The sequence below is a fragment of the Symphalangus syndactylus genome, chromosome 10 (genome assembly GCF_028878055.3).
Source record: "Symphalangus syndactylus isolate Jambi chromosome 10, NHGRI_mSymSyn1-v2.1_pri, whole genome shotgun sequence".
In the NCBI taxonomy this organism is placed as follows: Eukaryota; Metazoa; Chordata; class Mammalia; order Primates; family Hylobatidae; genus Symphalangus; species Symphalangus syndactylus.
The window spans coordinates 74,378,038-74,394,802 of record NC_072432.2 but is presented as its reverse complement, the minus strand read 5'-3'; the positions used below and the strand labels follow the sequence as shown (position 1 = coordinate 74,394,802).

General features: G+C 33.1%; 1 protein-coding gene across 8 annotated transcripts in view; it reads right to left on the bottom strand.

Annotated features, from left to right (window-relative positions):
• The window catches only part of EPHA5 (EPH receptor A5), a 364,565-nt gene that overhangs the window by 93,799 nt on the left and 254,001 nt on the right, over window positions 1–16,765 (bottom strand). For all 8 annotated transcript variants that reach the window (XM_055297460.2, XM_055297462.2, XM_055297461.2 and 5 more), the window contains 2 exons: window positions 6,391–6,515; window positions 289–448 (listed from right to left, as the gene is read on the bottom strand). In XM_055297460.2, the coding sequence (XP_055153435.1) occupies window positions 289–448; window positions 6,391–6,515 (285 nt within the window). The remainder of the gene's footprint in view (window positions 1–288; window positions 449–6,390; window positions 6,516–16,765) is intronic.

The window sequence follows — 16,765 nt, the reverse complement described above, 5'->3', positions numbered from 1 at the left end:
TGGCAGCAGTGGAAAGAAAGTCTTTAAAAGCAAGTTTAAACATTTTTAAAGTATCTCCTGAAGTACCATCTCCCAGAAGACTGAATGCAATGAGGAGCACGGACCAACGTGTTAACCTGCCGACCTACCATAATAGCATGACAGATGCTTCCTACCTGAAGGGGTCATGCCTGGGAGAGAGAGAGGGAGAGTGAGACTGACAGAGTGCCCAGGGAGGGTATTGATCCACTGACTCTTTTCTGGTAACCATTACTGAGACATGAGTTGACAGTAATTAAAATGACTTACACACTGGGGTGGTTTCAAACTCAAATCTTCGACTGAAGACACCATAGCCTGCTGCTGTACGTGCTCGAATTTGGAAGACATAAACTGAAGCTGGTTTCAAGCCTTCTGCAGTAATAGTTGTCTCTTTAGATTTGATAATCGTGTAGCTGGTCTCCTGGTCCTTGGGATGTGCATGCACATACAATAAAAAAGGCAGCATATAAATTACTAATGGCAGCAAAATTTAGAACCATAGATCAGAAAGTGAATCAGAAACCAAAGGACTCTATTAGTACAAATATAATATTTTAGAAAAAAATCCTACACATCCTAGGTGTGCTATTTACATAGAATATTAAAGTCCTTTCTAGAACGCAGGGTGGTGGGCGACATACTGTCCACCCATCCAGAATACATGTCTTTGGCAGTAATACATTTCTAAAACTTTGAAAACATAATGTTGTAGGAGACTGATTATTTTACAGACTCTATTTTAGTATTGTTATTTTTGTGCTTTTTTTCCTCCAATATAGTTAATCGGAGCATATCTAACATACTGCCTATTCATACAGAAAGTTAACAATATCTCCCATTCTGTGAGGTAAGACTTATGCTTTAACTCATTAGTGAATTCAATTTCTAACTGTATTTAGTTCTTAAGGTAAGAAATTAGTACTTCACTGGTGAAATTTAATTTCAATTCAGTAAGTCTAAATAGAAAGCATTAAAGAAAAATGCAGATAAGCAAAGCGTTTTTATTTATCTTTGAAAATGTCCTGATTTGGAGGGGCTAGGTTAATGGAGATGTAGTAGGAAAAAAATTACTGGAAAGATAGTTTTGGGAACTGAAACAAAGAGGAACTTTTTATTTTGAGGCCAACAAAAGTTTAGACTAACCATCCATAACTCCTCATTATCTCTGTGAAGTTACCACCAACTTTACCATGGATACTGAAATCACATACTGAAATACAGCGGGTCCATTATTGCTTTTACATTCAGTTTCCTTACCGGTAAAACTGGGGTAGAGATTTGCCTGGGTTTCCTCACAAAGATGTTGTAAAAATGCAACAGGTGATGTATGTGAAAACGGTTAATAAACTATATGTTTTAATTTTCATAATTATTTTAAATATTTGTAATTCTTTCTAATATGTAATGTCAAAGTTAACTACCACTAATACTATCTAAAATATACAATCTATAAACATTTTTCTTTTAAAGCAATTTACCATTCCTCTTGTAGTATGTTTAAACATATAAAATTATCTTAGAGTTAAGCAGGTCCAAAATTCTCTCTAAATAGGTATGGTGTGATTTATAAATCAAATAGCACATTTTCTGACTCATCCTAGGCAAATGATTGATCTTTAATTTTTTAAACTGCAAATTAATTTAATTATCTAAACTTTCATGTATTTAGGAAATTTTATTAAAGTTGAGCCAAGGATTCAAAGTAGGTAATTAAATCTTATAAAACTTTACCTAATAATACCAGTAAATTTCTTCATTGACAAACGTGTATTGCTCTTCCCTTTTCCACTCTATTACCCCTTCTGTATGCTAGGATCACAGCAGTAAAAAGCAAATAATTTCTTAATGTGTTCCTTTTAACAATTGTAAACAGCTTCTATAAACTATGAGAGTTACTAACTTTTCTGAGAATGCACAAGTTCTTGATGGAATAAACCTGATAATATTATTTATTATTTCTCCATATTATTGAAAAATATTATTTTCCCATATTGTTTAAAAGCAATATTTCTCAATAATATTCTACTTTCCGGTTTGGCTATGATTGCAGTAGTAACTCTCAGTAAGTTAAATGTCTGTTTGCTGATATTTGTTTAAAGAAAATTTTACTTAAAGAAAAAATCTAGTCAAAATTTAAGTATAAAATTCTGATAGACTTTATATAATTTTCATTTTTACATAAAAGATTAACATTTATAATATAAACAATTAAAAGAAGGCATCAATGACAGCATTAGAATTCCAGCCATATTATTAAGTAGATGAGAAAATGTGGGTAAACAACTCTGAACCTCAGTTTTTTTCTTCCTTAAAATGGAGACAAAATTATTTATCAAGGATATTGGAAGGAGATAGAGATAAAAATACTACATGTACCACCAAACATAATCTCTACAAAACAGGTTCTATGCAGAATGGAGTACTCTTAACTCTATAGCATGATGGTAAGTTCTCCCATTGAAAAGTAAAAAACAAAACAATTTTTAAAAGCTTCCACAGCTGTAAACACTAACTATTGAAGGTACAATGAATACATTTTGTAAAAATATTAGGAATTGATACTTTTTGCCAAAAAGGAAAAATATACAAGGAAACTGGACTGCCACTCCTTGAAATAATGTGTGATCTAGTATCAACTGCGCAACATTCTGTCTGATTTAACAGTTCACGTTATGGATGTCTCAGTTGTTCCTTAGCTAGAGTTTAATGTACATTGGCTCTCTCTGAGTTTGCCGTACATAACTTATTGAAGAAAATTTAGGGAAGTGTATATCTAGTGGATCAAAACCAACGAATACACATTGTGAATCATCTAAGCATCTTCCAAAATTTAATTATGTTTCATTCCTTTAAATCACTCTCATATTGTAATTTTCTACATATCACAAACTGCATGTAAAGATTGTCAACACCCACAATTGCCCTGCTGCCAAGTCCTTGGTCAGGGCGGTGACTTTTGCTGCCTTCGTGCCCCAGCTGAGCAAATGAGCTACATTCCCCAGCTGCTTAGCAAACACTGTTCACATGCAGTGAGGGGAGGGCCTCAGCAGAAGGAGCCAGCTGGCAAACACCCTGCCAAGGGGCAGCTTCCCTTTGCCTCTGCCTTTAATTAAGAGATGGCAATGAGCCCATCATCACACGGGAGCAGAGAAGCCCAATGACCTCTATTAGAGCAGGGCAATCAGAGGCAGAAATGCCAGCTGGCAAATGCATGTGCCCTGGAAAGCTCTGCCACCTGTGTCTGGCCAAAAGCCATCCCATAAATGGTGGTGTCATTCTGAAAGCTCAAAATGAGCTCTGAAAACCTATCAGGACCCCTACCTCAATACATGGTATAAAAACTCATAATCCATTTTTTTATAAATGAAAGTCTTAAAAAATCTTTATAAGTATAATGTAGATATGCTCAAATATTTGGCTCACACACAATGGCCCAGGAATTAATACTTTTATTTTAAAAAGGAAAACACTGACCAAAATAAACTAATCACTTCCACCAATATATTATGTGAAGATTTTGCTGCTTTTAATGAATGTAAATAGGCAACTTATTATTAATTTATTGGAAATACGTTTAGACACCTTTTCCCAAGTCATTTTTTCTTAATTTGAGTTACACAGATCATATAATGGAATACTACAGCATTGAATTTGAACTATTAAATATAAGACCAAATCATACTGAAATAAATGTAACTCAAAAAAATTGAACTATAAGGAAAATAATATCGCAATGTGCATAAATATTTAATAGAAACTCCTCCCTACCACTTGTTGAATAACTCTTTGTTGTAACAGAAGCAGCAACTTTTTTTAAAAAGATAAATTCTTGTTAATATTGAATATTACATATATGATGAAACTAATGCATATGCTGGGAAGTGGTCACAAAAATATCAAAAGTTATTCATAAGGGTAAAAAATAGGATGCTTTCCTCAAGGACAAAAAAGAAAGCCAGTATTAATCCAGCTAGTTGATTCAGAGATAAAAGAAAATGTAAGTACTTGTTAAACTTTTATTCTCCCAGCTGTTAACCCTTATTGCATCTAAGATAGTCAAATATACAGTTTTTGGTGATTGGATGTTTTACAATTCTATTTTGCATTTTACCTTCTTTTAAAATCAACTTTCATCACAATGAAAATTGAGAAACAATGTTCACAACAGAATTCAGCATGTGTTAATATATATTTATATAACTCTACATAGCTTTGCATCCGTGTAGAGTAACAAAGGTTACAAAAACTTGAATAAGAAATATAAACCTTAATTTTACAAATTGTTTTTTGATATACCTATGTTTAAATTGTAGACCTCTGGAATTTGCAATGCTGTTTTTTACTACTAATCTCAGGGGAACAGTAATCAGTGAGAAGGTTTAATGTCACTATATTCCACTTGATTAACTACAGTTTTGTTGACAATAAACAGTGTTAACCATATCCCAACATAACTTTGTCTCAGAGGTATTCTCTAAGAGCATTCTTGGTGAATAATGTATTTAATAACCTATTTTTGAAATATGTGTCATCATTTATGTTTCCTAATTATCTGATAGTTGTATTTAATACTACCAGTAAGACATTCCTAGAAAGATGACTATTTCAAAAATCGTTGACTATTTATCTACTAGTAAAATCAGTACAGGAACATTGTAGAAACATTAAAAACCTGTAAATATGTAGATAGCCTTTCTCCATCCCTCCCCATTGTTTTATTCTTTGTTGTATTTTTACACAGGCAATTGTAGAATCAATGAATGAAAGAAGAAAATTTATTTTTAAATTTTGTAACTGTGACAAATTAACATTCAATACACCACCTACACTCTTTTATTTTTCTTTCAAGACTGAGTTTTGCTTTTGTTGCCCAGACTGGAGTGCAATGGCGCGATCCTGGCTCACTGCAACCTCTGCTTCCTGGGTTCAAGCAATTCTCCTGCCTCAGCCTCCTGAGCAGCTGGGATTACAGGTGACCATCACCACACCCAGCTAATTTTTTGTATTTTTAGTATAGACAGGGTTTCACTATGTTGGGCAGGCTGGTCTCGAACTACTGACCTCAGGCCTCAGCCTTGCAAAGTGCTGGAATTACAGGCGTGGGCCACTGCACCGGCCCTAAACTCTTTTATCTATGCACGTATATATATATATAGTTGCACTTTTAAGTAATTGTCATTAATAGGACATTAGCATTTTTCATGACAGTGAGGAGAACCATTTATTCTCCCTCTCTTTTCCAATGCCCTAGCTTGGGCAAGTTCTTAGGTATTGTAAAGTAAGATTTTGTACTTCCTACCATCCCGTTTACTCTTCCAGAAAAAAAAGAAGGAGTGATGTCTCTGTGAGCCTGGAAAAGCAGTTGAGTAGTGTGGCTCAGTCCTTCTCTTGTTTTTTGGGATCTGCATGTCTGCATTCGTTACATGTTCATTTCTATTCCTACCTCTATAGCACCAATATTTCTGGCTCAGGCTCTCCAACCCACTTCTCAAAGGCTGGTTTGGGTACCCATCTATCTTTAGCTCCTCTTTTAGAACTCAGGTTGTCCTAAGGTGTGTATGCCATTCAGATCCAGCCAGTAGAAAAATCACAGATGAATGGGGCGGGAGTAGTAGGAAGACTCATGGTGGCTACATATCTAAGCCACATACTCCAGCCCAGTTTTAGAAATTAGAAGCTTTTTCAGCTTCCATCTGTTTGACTCTCTCATCAACAGCTCACTTGCTTGTCAATTCAGAAAAGAGGAAAAGAGTTTATTACGACCTTGAGACCTTGATAGCTACGACGGTAAAATGTTTAAAAGTGGCTATAAGAGACTCAGAGAACAAGGGGAAATCAAGAAAATATAGGGAACGTGATGCATACATTTTTTATTTTTTACCTGAAATTTAAACATAAATTTTATACTACAGTGCCAGATGTTTGCTAAGAATCTTTAAAAAATGTGCGTGATCTATGTGTCTCATCTTTTTTCCTATCTCCTTAACAGTACAGGAGTTACGTGGAGTTACTGGCCATAAGCACCCATGATTTCTCTGTTAGCACACTGCAGTCACTACTAAAAGTCTATAGCTTAAGTATTTGTAACCCTTTCAAATGTCCTATGACTTCATCTTTTAATGCTGTGCAACTCAGTTAAGCCAATATTAGACTATATGGCTATATCTAAGCAGTGTAAACTATTTGGCAGCAGCAGAACATGAATAGAGAACTCCCTGTACACTTCTAGAATCCATAATTATGACTGCAGAATCAATTGTCATTGATTTATACATAAAATTGCAACATACTCTTCTGCAAATTGGATAACTGCAGTTGCTAAATGAAAAAAAAAAAAAGTGAGGACATTTTTTATTCTGTTAGTCTTACCTTTTCAAAATACTTGATTTCATACTCTAGGATGATTCCATTGGGGCGATCTGGCTCTTGCCAAGACAAAGAGATGCTGTTTTTTGCAATTTTCCCTTTTTTCACATTGGTGACTGGAGATGGAGCTGCAAAATAGTTTAAATAAGGAGCAGTATGATTAATAAGGCCCTAAAAGTAAACCTGTTATGTGTATTATGTATATTGGCATTTTGAGAACGTAGCAATATAAAAAAAATCCAACTAAATTTTAGTTTCTCTATATAAGGTTTAAAGATTGTGAAGATTTTTTACAAATATAAATCAGCTAAATATTCCCAGGATTTTTTCATAATAAAACTGTATTTTTATTCTATATTTTTTCCAAGTCGTTTAGAAACATAAATTGTTTTATTTTATATTTTATAGAATAAAAATATTCCTGATTATTTTATATATCTTCTACATTTCTAAAAGGTATGAGCTCTGTATGACATATCCCATTATGCTAATAGATATATGATTATATTACAGCATTTGCACAACACAAACTCTCTTTTATAATTTATTACTTTTGAAATTACATGGATCCTAAAATCATTAATAAATGTATATATTAAATATGGGCAGGTTCCTTAAGAAACATGCCACCAAAGATATTGGTGGCATACTATTAAAATAATAGCAAATAAAATGAACTTTTTTAATTCTCATTTTTCTCATATATTTCCTGGGAAATCATAATCACTTCTGGTGATCATCACAATTTAATATAGGGTCTATGAAACCACTACTTGTCTAATGAAAATAGGACTTAGATATCTGCTCTTTTGGGTGTGTCTGGATATTTTGAGTTTGCAAAACATCTGAATATTTGAGTCAAAGTTCTTTTTATCAATATGCTGATATTTGTATAGATAACATGTCTAAAAGACATGGCAACATAGAATAGTAATCTATGGGCCTCCTAGTTCACTGTAGTGTTTATTGAAAAGTACTAACATTACTGAAATAGAAACAACAGAGGATTAAGTAAGACAATGAAGTTTTGAATATATTTTGTTGAGTAGTGAATATCTGTATGAATTATCTTGAATCATGAATTATGCTCAATTTCCCATTATCACTATGTATGTTGCATAACACAACAGTAAAAATCCCAGAGAAAGACTAAGTCTTCAAAGTTCTTCACTCACTTTACTATAGTAAAATCATTTTTTTAGATTTACCTATTTCTTGTAGATAGCTGTCAGTTTTTACCTAATGAATTGATGGTATTACCACCTTGTTACTCATAAATTATATTTAATATGTATGCTTTATGAAGGCAGGAATTGATTTGGTTTAGTTCACTGCTACATTTCTAAGATGAGAAAGCTGTTTAGCATATAGAAATGTAATGAATATTTGTTCAATGAATTGATGGATGGATGGATGAATGAATGGCAAATACATACATAATTATGTATCATTCAAAACTGAATTTGTCTCATCATAGGTGCACATACTAGGATAATATTAGTTTGGGATTTGTGCTTCATTTTAAAACTTAATCAGTTCTTCAATAAAATAATCATGTGTGGGTAAAGACAACAAATAAATACCAACACAGAAACAGCCTAAAGTGGAATACTTTGTCATTTACTTGCATTCATCAAAGTTAAGCATAAATTATTTCACTTTCAAACACTTAGTTAACAAACGCCAGTGTTTTCCAAACTCAGTTCAGTAGCTAAGAATATGCTTTAAAATACTGGTTTAGAATGAGGGGAGAAGACCATTTCTGAGCTCAGAATAGGTCAGGGATAATTTACTCTGTGACAAGAGCATCTTTGCATCTTCTGGGTAAAGCTGATGAAAGTGGGGATGCTGACAGCTCCTGGGGACATAATGATGATGCACAAATTGTGAATGGCAGCAATCCTGCACCACTGCAAGTATTATGCACATTAAAATAACTGTAACCAGGTTTGTCAGCATCAAGGAGCATGCTCAATTTATCTTATTTGTCTCCCTCGCTGATACCTCTTGCTCATTCTCTGCCTGCTCAACCTTTTAAGTCTGGTATCAAATGAGAATGATGACTTAGAGCATTTATGCTTGTGGAATTTTGATGGGTGATGTCAAATCATAGAACTATAACTGTCCCTGTATAAGGATAGAAAAAAATACCAAGGAAATCAAGTTGTGAAGAGTATAAAATAATTTCCGAAACTTCTGAGTTGTAGCTTTCAGATATGTGGAAATATTCCAAATTCTTTCCATATTGTAGCTTCTGTGTTAGAGCTAACTTTTGTATACTAGTATGATATGCAAAATGGAGATCCTTTAGGCTACTACAGTTCCCATTATGAACTGATTGACTTGTCTGTTTCAAATTTTTAAAGCCTTAAATTTAGAATAGTTTTACTTTTACAGAAAAATAATAGCATTCCCACATACCTTACATCTACTGTCGCCTATTAGAAATATATTACATTAACACATTATGTCTGTCACAATTAATTAACAAATGCTAGTAGATTATTAATTAAAGTCCACAGTTTATTCAGATTTTCTTAGTCTTTAATTAATGTCCTTTTTCTGTCCTGAGATTCCATGCAGCAAACCACGTTAATTCAGTCATCATGTTTTCTTAGGCTCCTCTTGGTTATGGCAGTTTTTCAAAATTTCCTTGATTTGATGACCTTGACACTTTTGGAGCACACTGGTCAGGTATTTTGTAAACTGTCTCTCAATTGGGATTAATTTAATGTTTTTTCATAATTAAAATGGGGTTGTGGGTTTTTTGGGATGACCACAAAGGTAAATTGCCAATCCTATTACATCATATTGAAGGTACACACTATCAACATATCATCGCCGTTATGTTAACCTTGATTTCCTGAGTGATGTGGTGTTTACTGTTTCTCCACTATAACATTTTTTTCCCCAGCATTCAATATTGTACTTTTTGGAAGAAAGTCACTATTCGCAGCCCACATTTAAGGAGTGGGAATTTATAATTCGCTTTCTTTTTTTTTTTTTTTGAGACGGAGTCTTGCTCTGTCGCCCAGGCTGGAGTGCAGTGGCACAATCTTGGCTCACTGCAAGCTCCGCCTCCCAGGTTCAAGCCATTCTCCTGCCTCAGCCTCTCCGAGTAGCTGGGACTACAGGCGCCCGCCACCACGCCCGGCTAATTTTTTTGTATTTTTAGTAGAGACAGGGTTTCACCGTGGTCTTGATCTCCTGACCTCGTGATCCGCCCGCCTCGGCCTCCCAAAGTGCTGGGTTTACAAGCGTGAGCCACCGCGCCCAGCCTGTAATTCGCTTTCTTGATGGTGGAATATCTACTTAAATTATTAGAAATTCTTCTGCATGGGAAATTTGTCTATTTTTCTTCATTTTTAAAATTATGTAATTATTTATATCAGCATGACATGGATATTTTTATACCTTGGTTTACAGTGGAATACTTTATTTTATTACTTAATTTGCTAATGCTTTGGCCATTGGAAGCTCTTTCAGAGCTGCTATGTCTCTTTGATATACCCCCATCATTATGGGTTTGTCTGTTTTTTTTTTTTTTTCTATATTATTTTCTTACCTTCTGGGACTAAAAGACCAGATACTCTAGGCTCATCTTGCTTATTCACTGCTCCAGTCCTAGAGTCATTCATTTCCTTAAGGAGCACTGGTTTCCTTTATTAGAAAAGGCATTAGAAACCAAGATCTGGGTGTTGTGTTTCTTGCCACTGAGATGCCATTGCTTCTAAGCCCTCTAACTGACAGAACAAGGACATAAATGTGTATATTAACTTGTGCATATCTATACATATTCCTATACATAACTACCTATATCTATATTAACCTAAAGATGCATATATACTGATGTTGCCAACTCTAATTAATTATTACATAAATAATTCTAGCTTCCACACCTTACTCATCTGTAACCTCCCACTCTAATGGTGAGTCCCACCATCAGCCATTCAACTGAACTTAATTATTCAGTTCCAGTACATACGTCTAGTATGTACTGAAATGTTCAGATCTGTCCATCTGTGTCTGTTTGACTTATTGATAATGACATAATGTAGAAACCTCTAATATCCCAATGACACAAACAGTGATATCAATGGTATACAAAATCCTGTCATCAGTTGTATAAAACAATCTATCTTCCTTACTTTTCAGATATAGAAACCTAGTTTAAGGCACAGTGTTCCAAGATGGAAAGGCCTGCCATGTCACAGATAGCTTGAAGTCTGATAGAATTGACTTCAAGTATTTTGGCAGCCAGCCATTTCTATGTAATTCTGTTAGTTAGTTAACTTTTATAAACATACTTTCTTTATAATAGGAACAATATATAAATTCATTTTTTTAAGGTTGACATCTTATTCTTCAGGTACAATGTCAGGTACAGGGTGGGTGCCAAATAAATACTATTTGTAATAATATCATTTGTAAAACATTAGAAAATTGTTTAAGAATTTGAAAAACTTGTTAAGATTTCAGTGATTAATTTTCCACAATTTTTTAACTGTTTCATCCTTTATCAGTCAAAATTGTTTGTAGCTTCTTCGCTGAACTTGGCCCTGCTTTAAATGCTCGATGAGATCCAAAGGCAAAGTGCTTACACAGATAAGATGCTTTGTTTTCTGCATCCAAGGCTTCATGACTCCAAATTAATAAAAAATTATGAGTAAATTTCCTTGATTTTATTAATTTTATTAATTAAAATGTTGGGTTTTTAAAAGTTAATTAAAACATTAATAGTTACACTTAGTATAGAACAATGTCTTCCTCATTCTTTAAAACAAAGTGAACATGATGAAAACATGAACCTCAGCTGTGTCCAATGGAAGAAGAAAATACCATTCATGCATCCCTATAGCCAATAATTTTTGTGTAGGCAGTAAATTATAAATAGAATCAAGTATTGGTTACTTGTATTTAAAAAATAAATGAATAAAACCCCATGCATTTGATTTATATACCCATGTTTTAAGTCTTAAAGACTAGAGAGAGGTAAATAAAACAATATTGAAATCTTTTCATCTATGACAGTCCATGAATGTGTTAAAAACTTCATCAGATGACACTTTTTAAACTTTCCAACAGAAGTCCCTACACGTCAGTCATGTATTAGTTCATTTAAACACAAGGTTTAAAAATACATGTATTTTACATTTGATTCTATAGGTTAAAATTTGGCCAAATGAACTGTCAGTATCTGCCAGCTGGAAGCCCCCACTTCTCACTGGAATGCACACTTTATCATATTAAGGTACTTCTTATTAACGAAGCAGGTCTAGGCCACTACAGTATTCCAAAACAACAGAGTATTAGGCTTCTCTCCAGATAATTCTGACTCTGTAGGTCAAATTGGGACCAAGGATTCTGTATTTTCAGTAACGACTCTGGTGGAATCATTTTGTCAGTAAAATTCAGGAAATAATTAAGGCAAACCATACTAGGATTAATTCTTCTTAAAAATATTATTATTACTATTTTTAAAAGAATTATTATTAATGCTTCTTTTATAAACAATCAAACTTAGAAAGCTGAGGCTGGAAGTTGGATCAGTATTGAGGTTTTCAGAACTGCTGCTGTCTTGAACCTGTGGCTCACTGTTGTCGCCTGTTATCCTAATCTTTGTTAGCAACTTTGCCTTCCTCTGAGGATTATTTCTGCTTCTATCTGGTATTTTCGTGACCCTTTAGTATTTCTTGGTAATTTGATTTGTTTGTTCATTCATGCATAATTTGGCTTAGTCTGCTGATAATCTATAAAATTAGAAAAATCTTATGTCTGGTTCACTGTTGCTTGCTTAGTCCTTAGAAGACTTTTCTGAAAACTTCGTAAAATATATAACTGCGGTCACCCTCGTCGAAGACGCCATGATTTTTCTCTTAATTGGACTACTTCTTTACACCTTCCTGGCCTTCGGGAAGTTTCTCTAAGAACAGCCAGTGTGTTATTGTTCATGCCGTAATTTAGTCACGTCACTACCCTGCCTCATGGATTACTAGGCCACACGTGCTCTATCCTCTGCCTAAATTTCTCAAGTCATCAACTTGGCTATCTCTTGTTTCCTTTCATAGACATGACCTTCTATATGTCTCTTGAGCACTCTAAATTTGTCCTGCCTCAGACACTTTACACTTGCATTTCTTTTAGTTTAGAATGTCCTTCCTTATCTTCATCTAAATTGCTCTTCACTTTATTCAGGTCTTTAAAAAACAAGTCATATTTTCAGAATTAACTTCCTGACTGATTGACCATTCATTAATTTCTTATTTTTCTTTATAATGGCACTGCTTGAAATTATATGCTTATTTCTTTACTTGTGTATTGTCTGATATTCTACAGGAATATTCCCTCCATGATGGGAGGTACTTTTACTGTCTTATTTATTGATATATCTCATGTGCCTTGAAAATTCCTGGGGCATAGAATGGCATTTAATTTTTCTAACATGCATAACTTATTTTTATGGGATTTAAAGCTAATAAAGGATATATAGCACATGGTCCTACTTTATAGTTTTTAAGTCGAATCAATTATTGCATGGATCATTCTAGTCTCCTCGGTTTACTTACCTGTAACCTCCTGCTCCAAGAGTGGCTCTCACCACCTGTCATCCAGTTACTTAATTGTTTAATTTCAGTATAAATGTCTTCAAAGCAATACATTTTTTATTTGTTTTTGGCACAGTACAATATAGGTAGAACTATATTTGAATCTAGTATATATTGAATATCTGACTTACATATGAATATGAAAGGGAATAGTAAAATGAATAAACAATGTTATTAAAGAATTTCAAGGAAATCTAGAGACTTCTGGAGCAAAGAATAAATAAAGAATTAGAAGTCAAGTGACTACCATCCCTAACTACTTGTATAAAATAAGAGCTACTGGAAAAAAAAGTCAAAGAATATATATGTGTATATACCCACACACAATTTCATATTTATGTATATAGAGACAATTACATGTATAAGTATGTTTAATAATTATAAAACTTAAGTGTATTCATTTTTTTTTGAGATGGAGTCTTGCTCTGTCACCCAGGCTGGAGTACAGTGGTGCGATCTCTGCACACGGCAACCTCTGCCTCCCGCGTTCAAGCGATTCTCCTGCCTCAGCCTCCTGAGTAGCTGGTGTTACAGGCGCCTGCCACTGCGCCTGGCTAATTTTTGTATTTTTAGTAGAGATAGGGTTTCATCATCTTGGCCAGGCTGGTCTCGACCCCTGACCTCGTGATCTATCGGCCTCGGCCACCCAAAGTGCTGGGATTATAGATGTGAGTCACCACACCCGTTCCTCGAGTATATTTTTAAGATAAAATATATTCCTTCAGTAAAGAACAGATTTTTGAAATGATGAAAGATAAAGTATGGTTTCAAATCTATGTGTCTTATGACTCTCTTCATAAGGCTTTCCATTCTTTCACTTCTTCACAAAGGTGGAAAAGGGAAGGGGGAAAAATAGGAAGACAAGCCCTAGCTAATCTAAAAACCTAAGCTATAGTTATAGAATTTCCAGAGAAACATGGGAAATTACAAAACCTACATCCAATGAATTTATCTTTAGTTTATATTTTCTAAGATGAAATAGTATTGGCACTAGCATAGTGAATACATCTTTTCTTTTCATGTCTTTCAGTATTTATCGAATAATAGTATAATACTGTCTATACTGAATTTCAGTATAATACTGTCTTTTAGTATTTATCTTTACTGTCTATGTATATGATCATGTAACAATTTAACTGCCTCCCACAGACTACATATATATTTTTAAATGAAATGCAGATGTAGATAAATCCATATTTTATTTTATATATACATATATACACACCACATACACATACATACATCTCTAAGAGAATCATGTATGTCTTTTGTAGCTGGTTTAATAAAGCTACATATAGTGATTACTTTGCTATCTTTGTTTTGGCGTACATATTAGCATTTGAATATAAGAAAATGAGTAATTAGATTTCCTAAAGTAAATGAGAATTGCAGTTATTGAATTATAAACTTATTCAAAATTAACAGAAAAGTAAGGCAGACTTATTATAATATACACACTCACAAATGTGTAATATTATACACTTTATATTTTTATAATACATAACAAATTTTATATACTTACATATTTAGTATATCCTTCTTACTATGTTGTCATTTGATACTGTTGGACCAGGAAAAGTAACTAACAGTGCATTCTCAACACACTTAGTACCTAACCATGTTCTGTACTAAAGAAAGAAGGTATTTTAAAGGTTTATTTCTCAAATAAAAATTCAATCTGCTCACTCAGACAAAAACCTACAATCACTCCATCTTAAAAGCCTGCAACTGGATCTTTTGATATATGACCTCAGTGAAGTTTTGAAACGACTATTTTACCAAAACCTGGCCTTAAATGTCAGTAGTTCTAGAGAGAGGATATCTATTTTAATGCAAAGAATTTATAAACTAAAATGTACCATTAAGTATAGTTTTTTTCAAAGACTTGAAAATCACAAAATATTAAAAATTAGTTGCTTCTAGCAGGAAATGAAAGTAACTTAATTGCCAAGAAGTAATTTCTGATGTGATTATACTTCATAGTTGAAAGCATACACTTTAAATGTTGTTTTGAGGTCACATTCACAGTGATATTAATTTGAAAAGAAAATGACAGTAATAAAAATAGAAAACTATATCACTGGCATTCATAGTCAGTATTCTCTAAAATAACAGTGCAAATTACAAAAACAAATATTAAATATAACAAGGTGTATAATGACAACATGCCTCCTTCTGAATAGCAAAATTAATCTCACACGAAATAAATTGTCGTTGAATTTGTTTTCCATTCATTACTTGTCATTACCTATAATAGAATTTTTAATACACAAAGAGGCCTATGTGTCAATGATTATTTGATCTTAATAACCACAATCCTCATTTTATGAGAAACAGAATTTAAATAATTTTTACAGTATTGTATTAAAATAAAATGAGGCTATATCTAGCAGATAGCATGGTGCATTTGGAAAACTTAAATCAACTCAGTATTATTCAGTTATACTATATTCAAGAGAATATAGTCCCATATGCAATTTTCAATAATGCTTTATCAATATCAAACTTCCACTATGGAATACTTCAGTTTGTTTTACAGAAAATTAAGTAGTAATTAGCTCAGAAACAAATTTTTATAGCTTATGTTTAACAAAAAAAAATTAGTATCCTCTTATAAACCCACATTAAATAGGGTTTTGGTAACCACAGATTAAGTCACTAACAGTAACAAGGCCATAAAGTGCAAACTCTAATTCAATTGTTAATTATTTTAAAATTTTCACAATTTAAACCAATCTGATCAAGCATTTTTAAAAGCAAAACAAACACATCATAAATATAGAGAACCTACTCATTTTCCTTTCTCACTTCTCATTGATCTTAAACTTTTATATAGCCAAATGAACAACGGAATCATTTAATTCACTAGGAATTATGATAATAAATTATTTATCTATTGATGGTTTAAAGAACCAGATTGAATTTCTATTATACTATTAAAATTCAGGATCATCACGTCTTCTCTGCCGAAATATATTCTTGCTGATATCATCTGACATGATTTCTTCAAAATTTGAAATTATGCCAGTAGACACAAAAAAATAAACTTTATGGCTACAGAATGAACAGGAGACCTGAGTAGTGTTTATCAGCAGCTCTCGTAAACATCCCAATCACAATATCTTTAAATAGCATCATTTCTAACAGCAACATGACAGCCTGGAACTACAGAAAATACAGGATTAATGATTGCAGCTGGTCAACCTTTTAAAGTCCAGAAAAAAAGCCAAATCACAACATTCTGTTCCACATTAGTAATGTTACCAGATATTTAATTTTTAAGCCATGGGACTAATTTTAGTGAATCAAACCACATATTCTTCAGTTGTGGGAAATATCTGTTGCTCAAGTCACATGTAAGGCCATTTTTTACTCAAACAGATCACGCAGAGAAATTTCTAATGCTGACAAAATATATCATTATAGGTTTAAGTGGCGTAAAATCCGTATTTTTTGTTTCACTGGAACAGTAGTCTAGATTCCCATTTATTTTAAAAAGTAAATAAAATGTAAATAATATTGGCTGCAGAGTGCCCAAGATGTATTTTGAAAAAATTTCAATTATTAGAAAGAACTAAGTCCAAATTTTACTTTGAGAATTGTTTAACAAATATCGGCTAAGTAAATGAACAAATAGATGTATGTATGAATACATAGATAATGAGGCTACTGTAATTGCTGTACCATAAGAATACATAATATATTACATTTATAAGAAACATTATGTGCCCGACAGTTTATAGTTTAAGCACTTTATATACATTAACTCATTC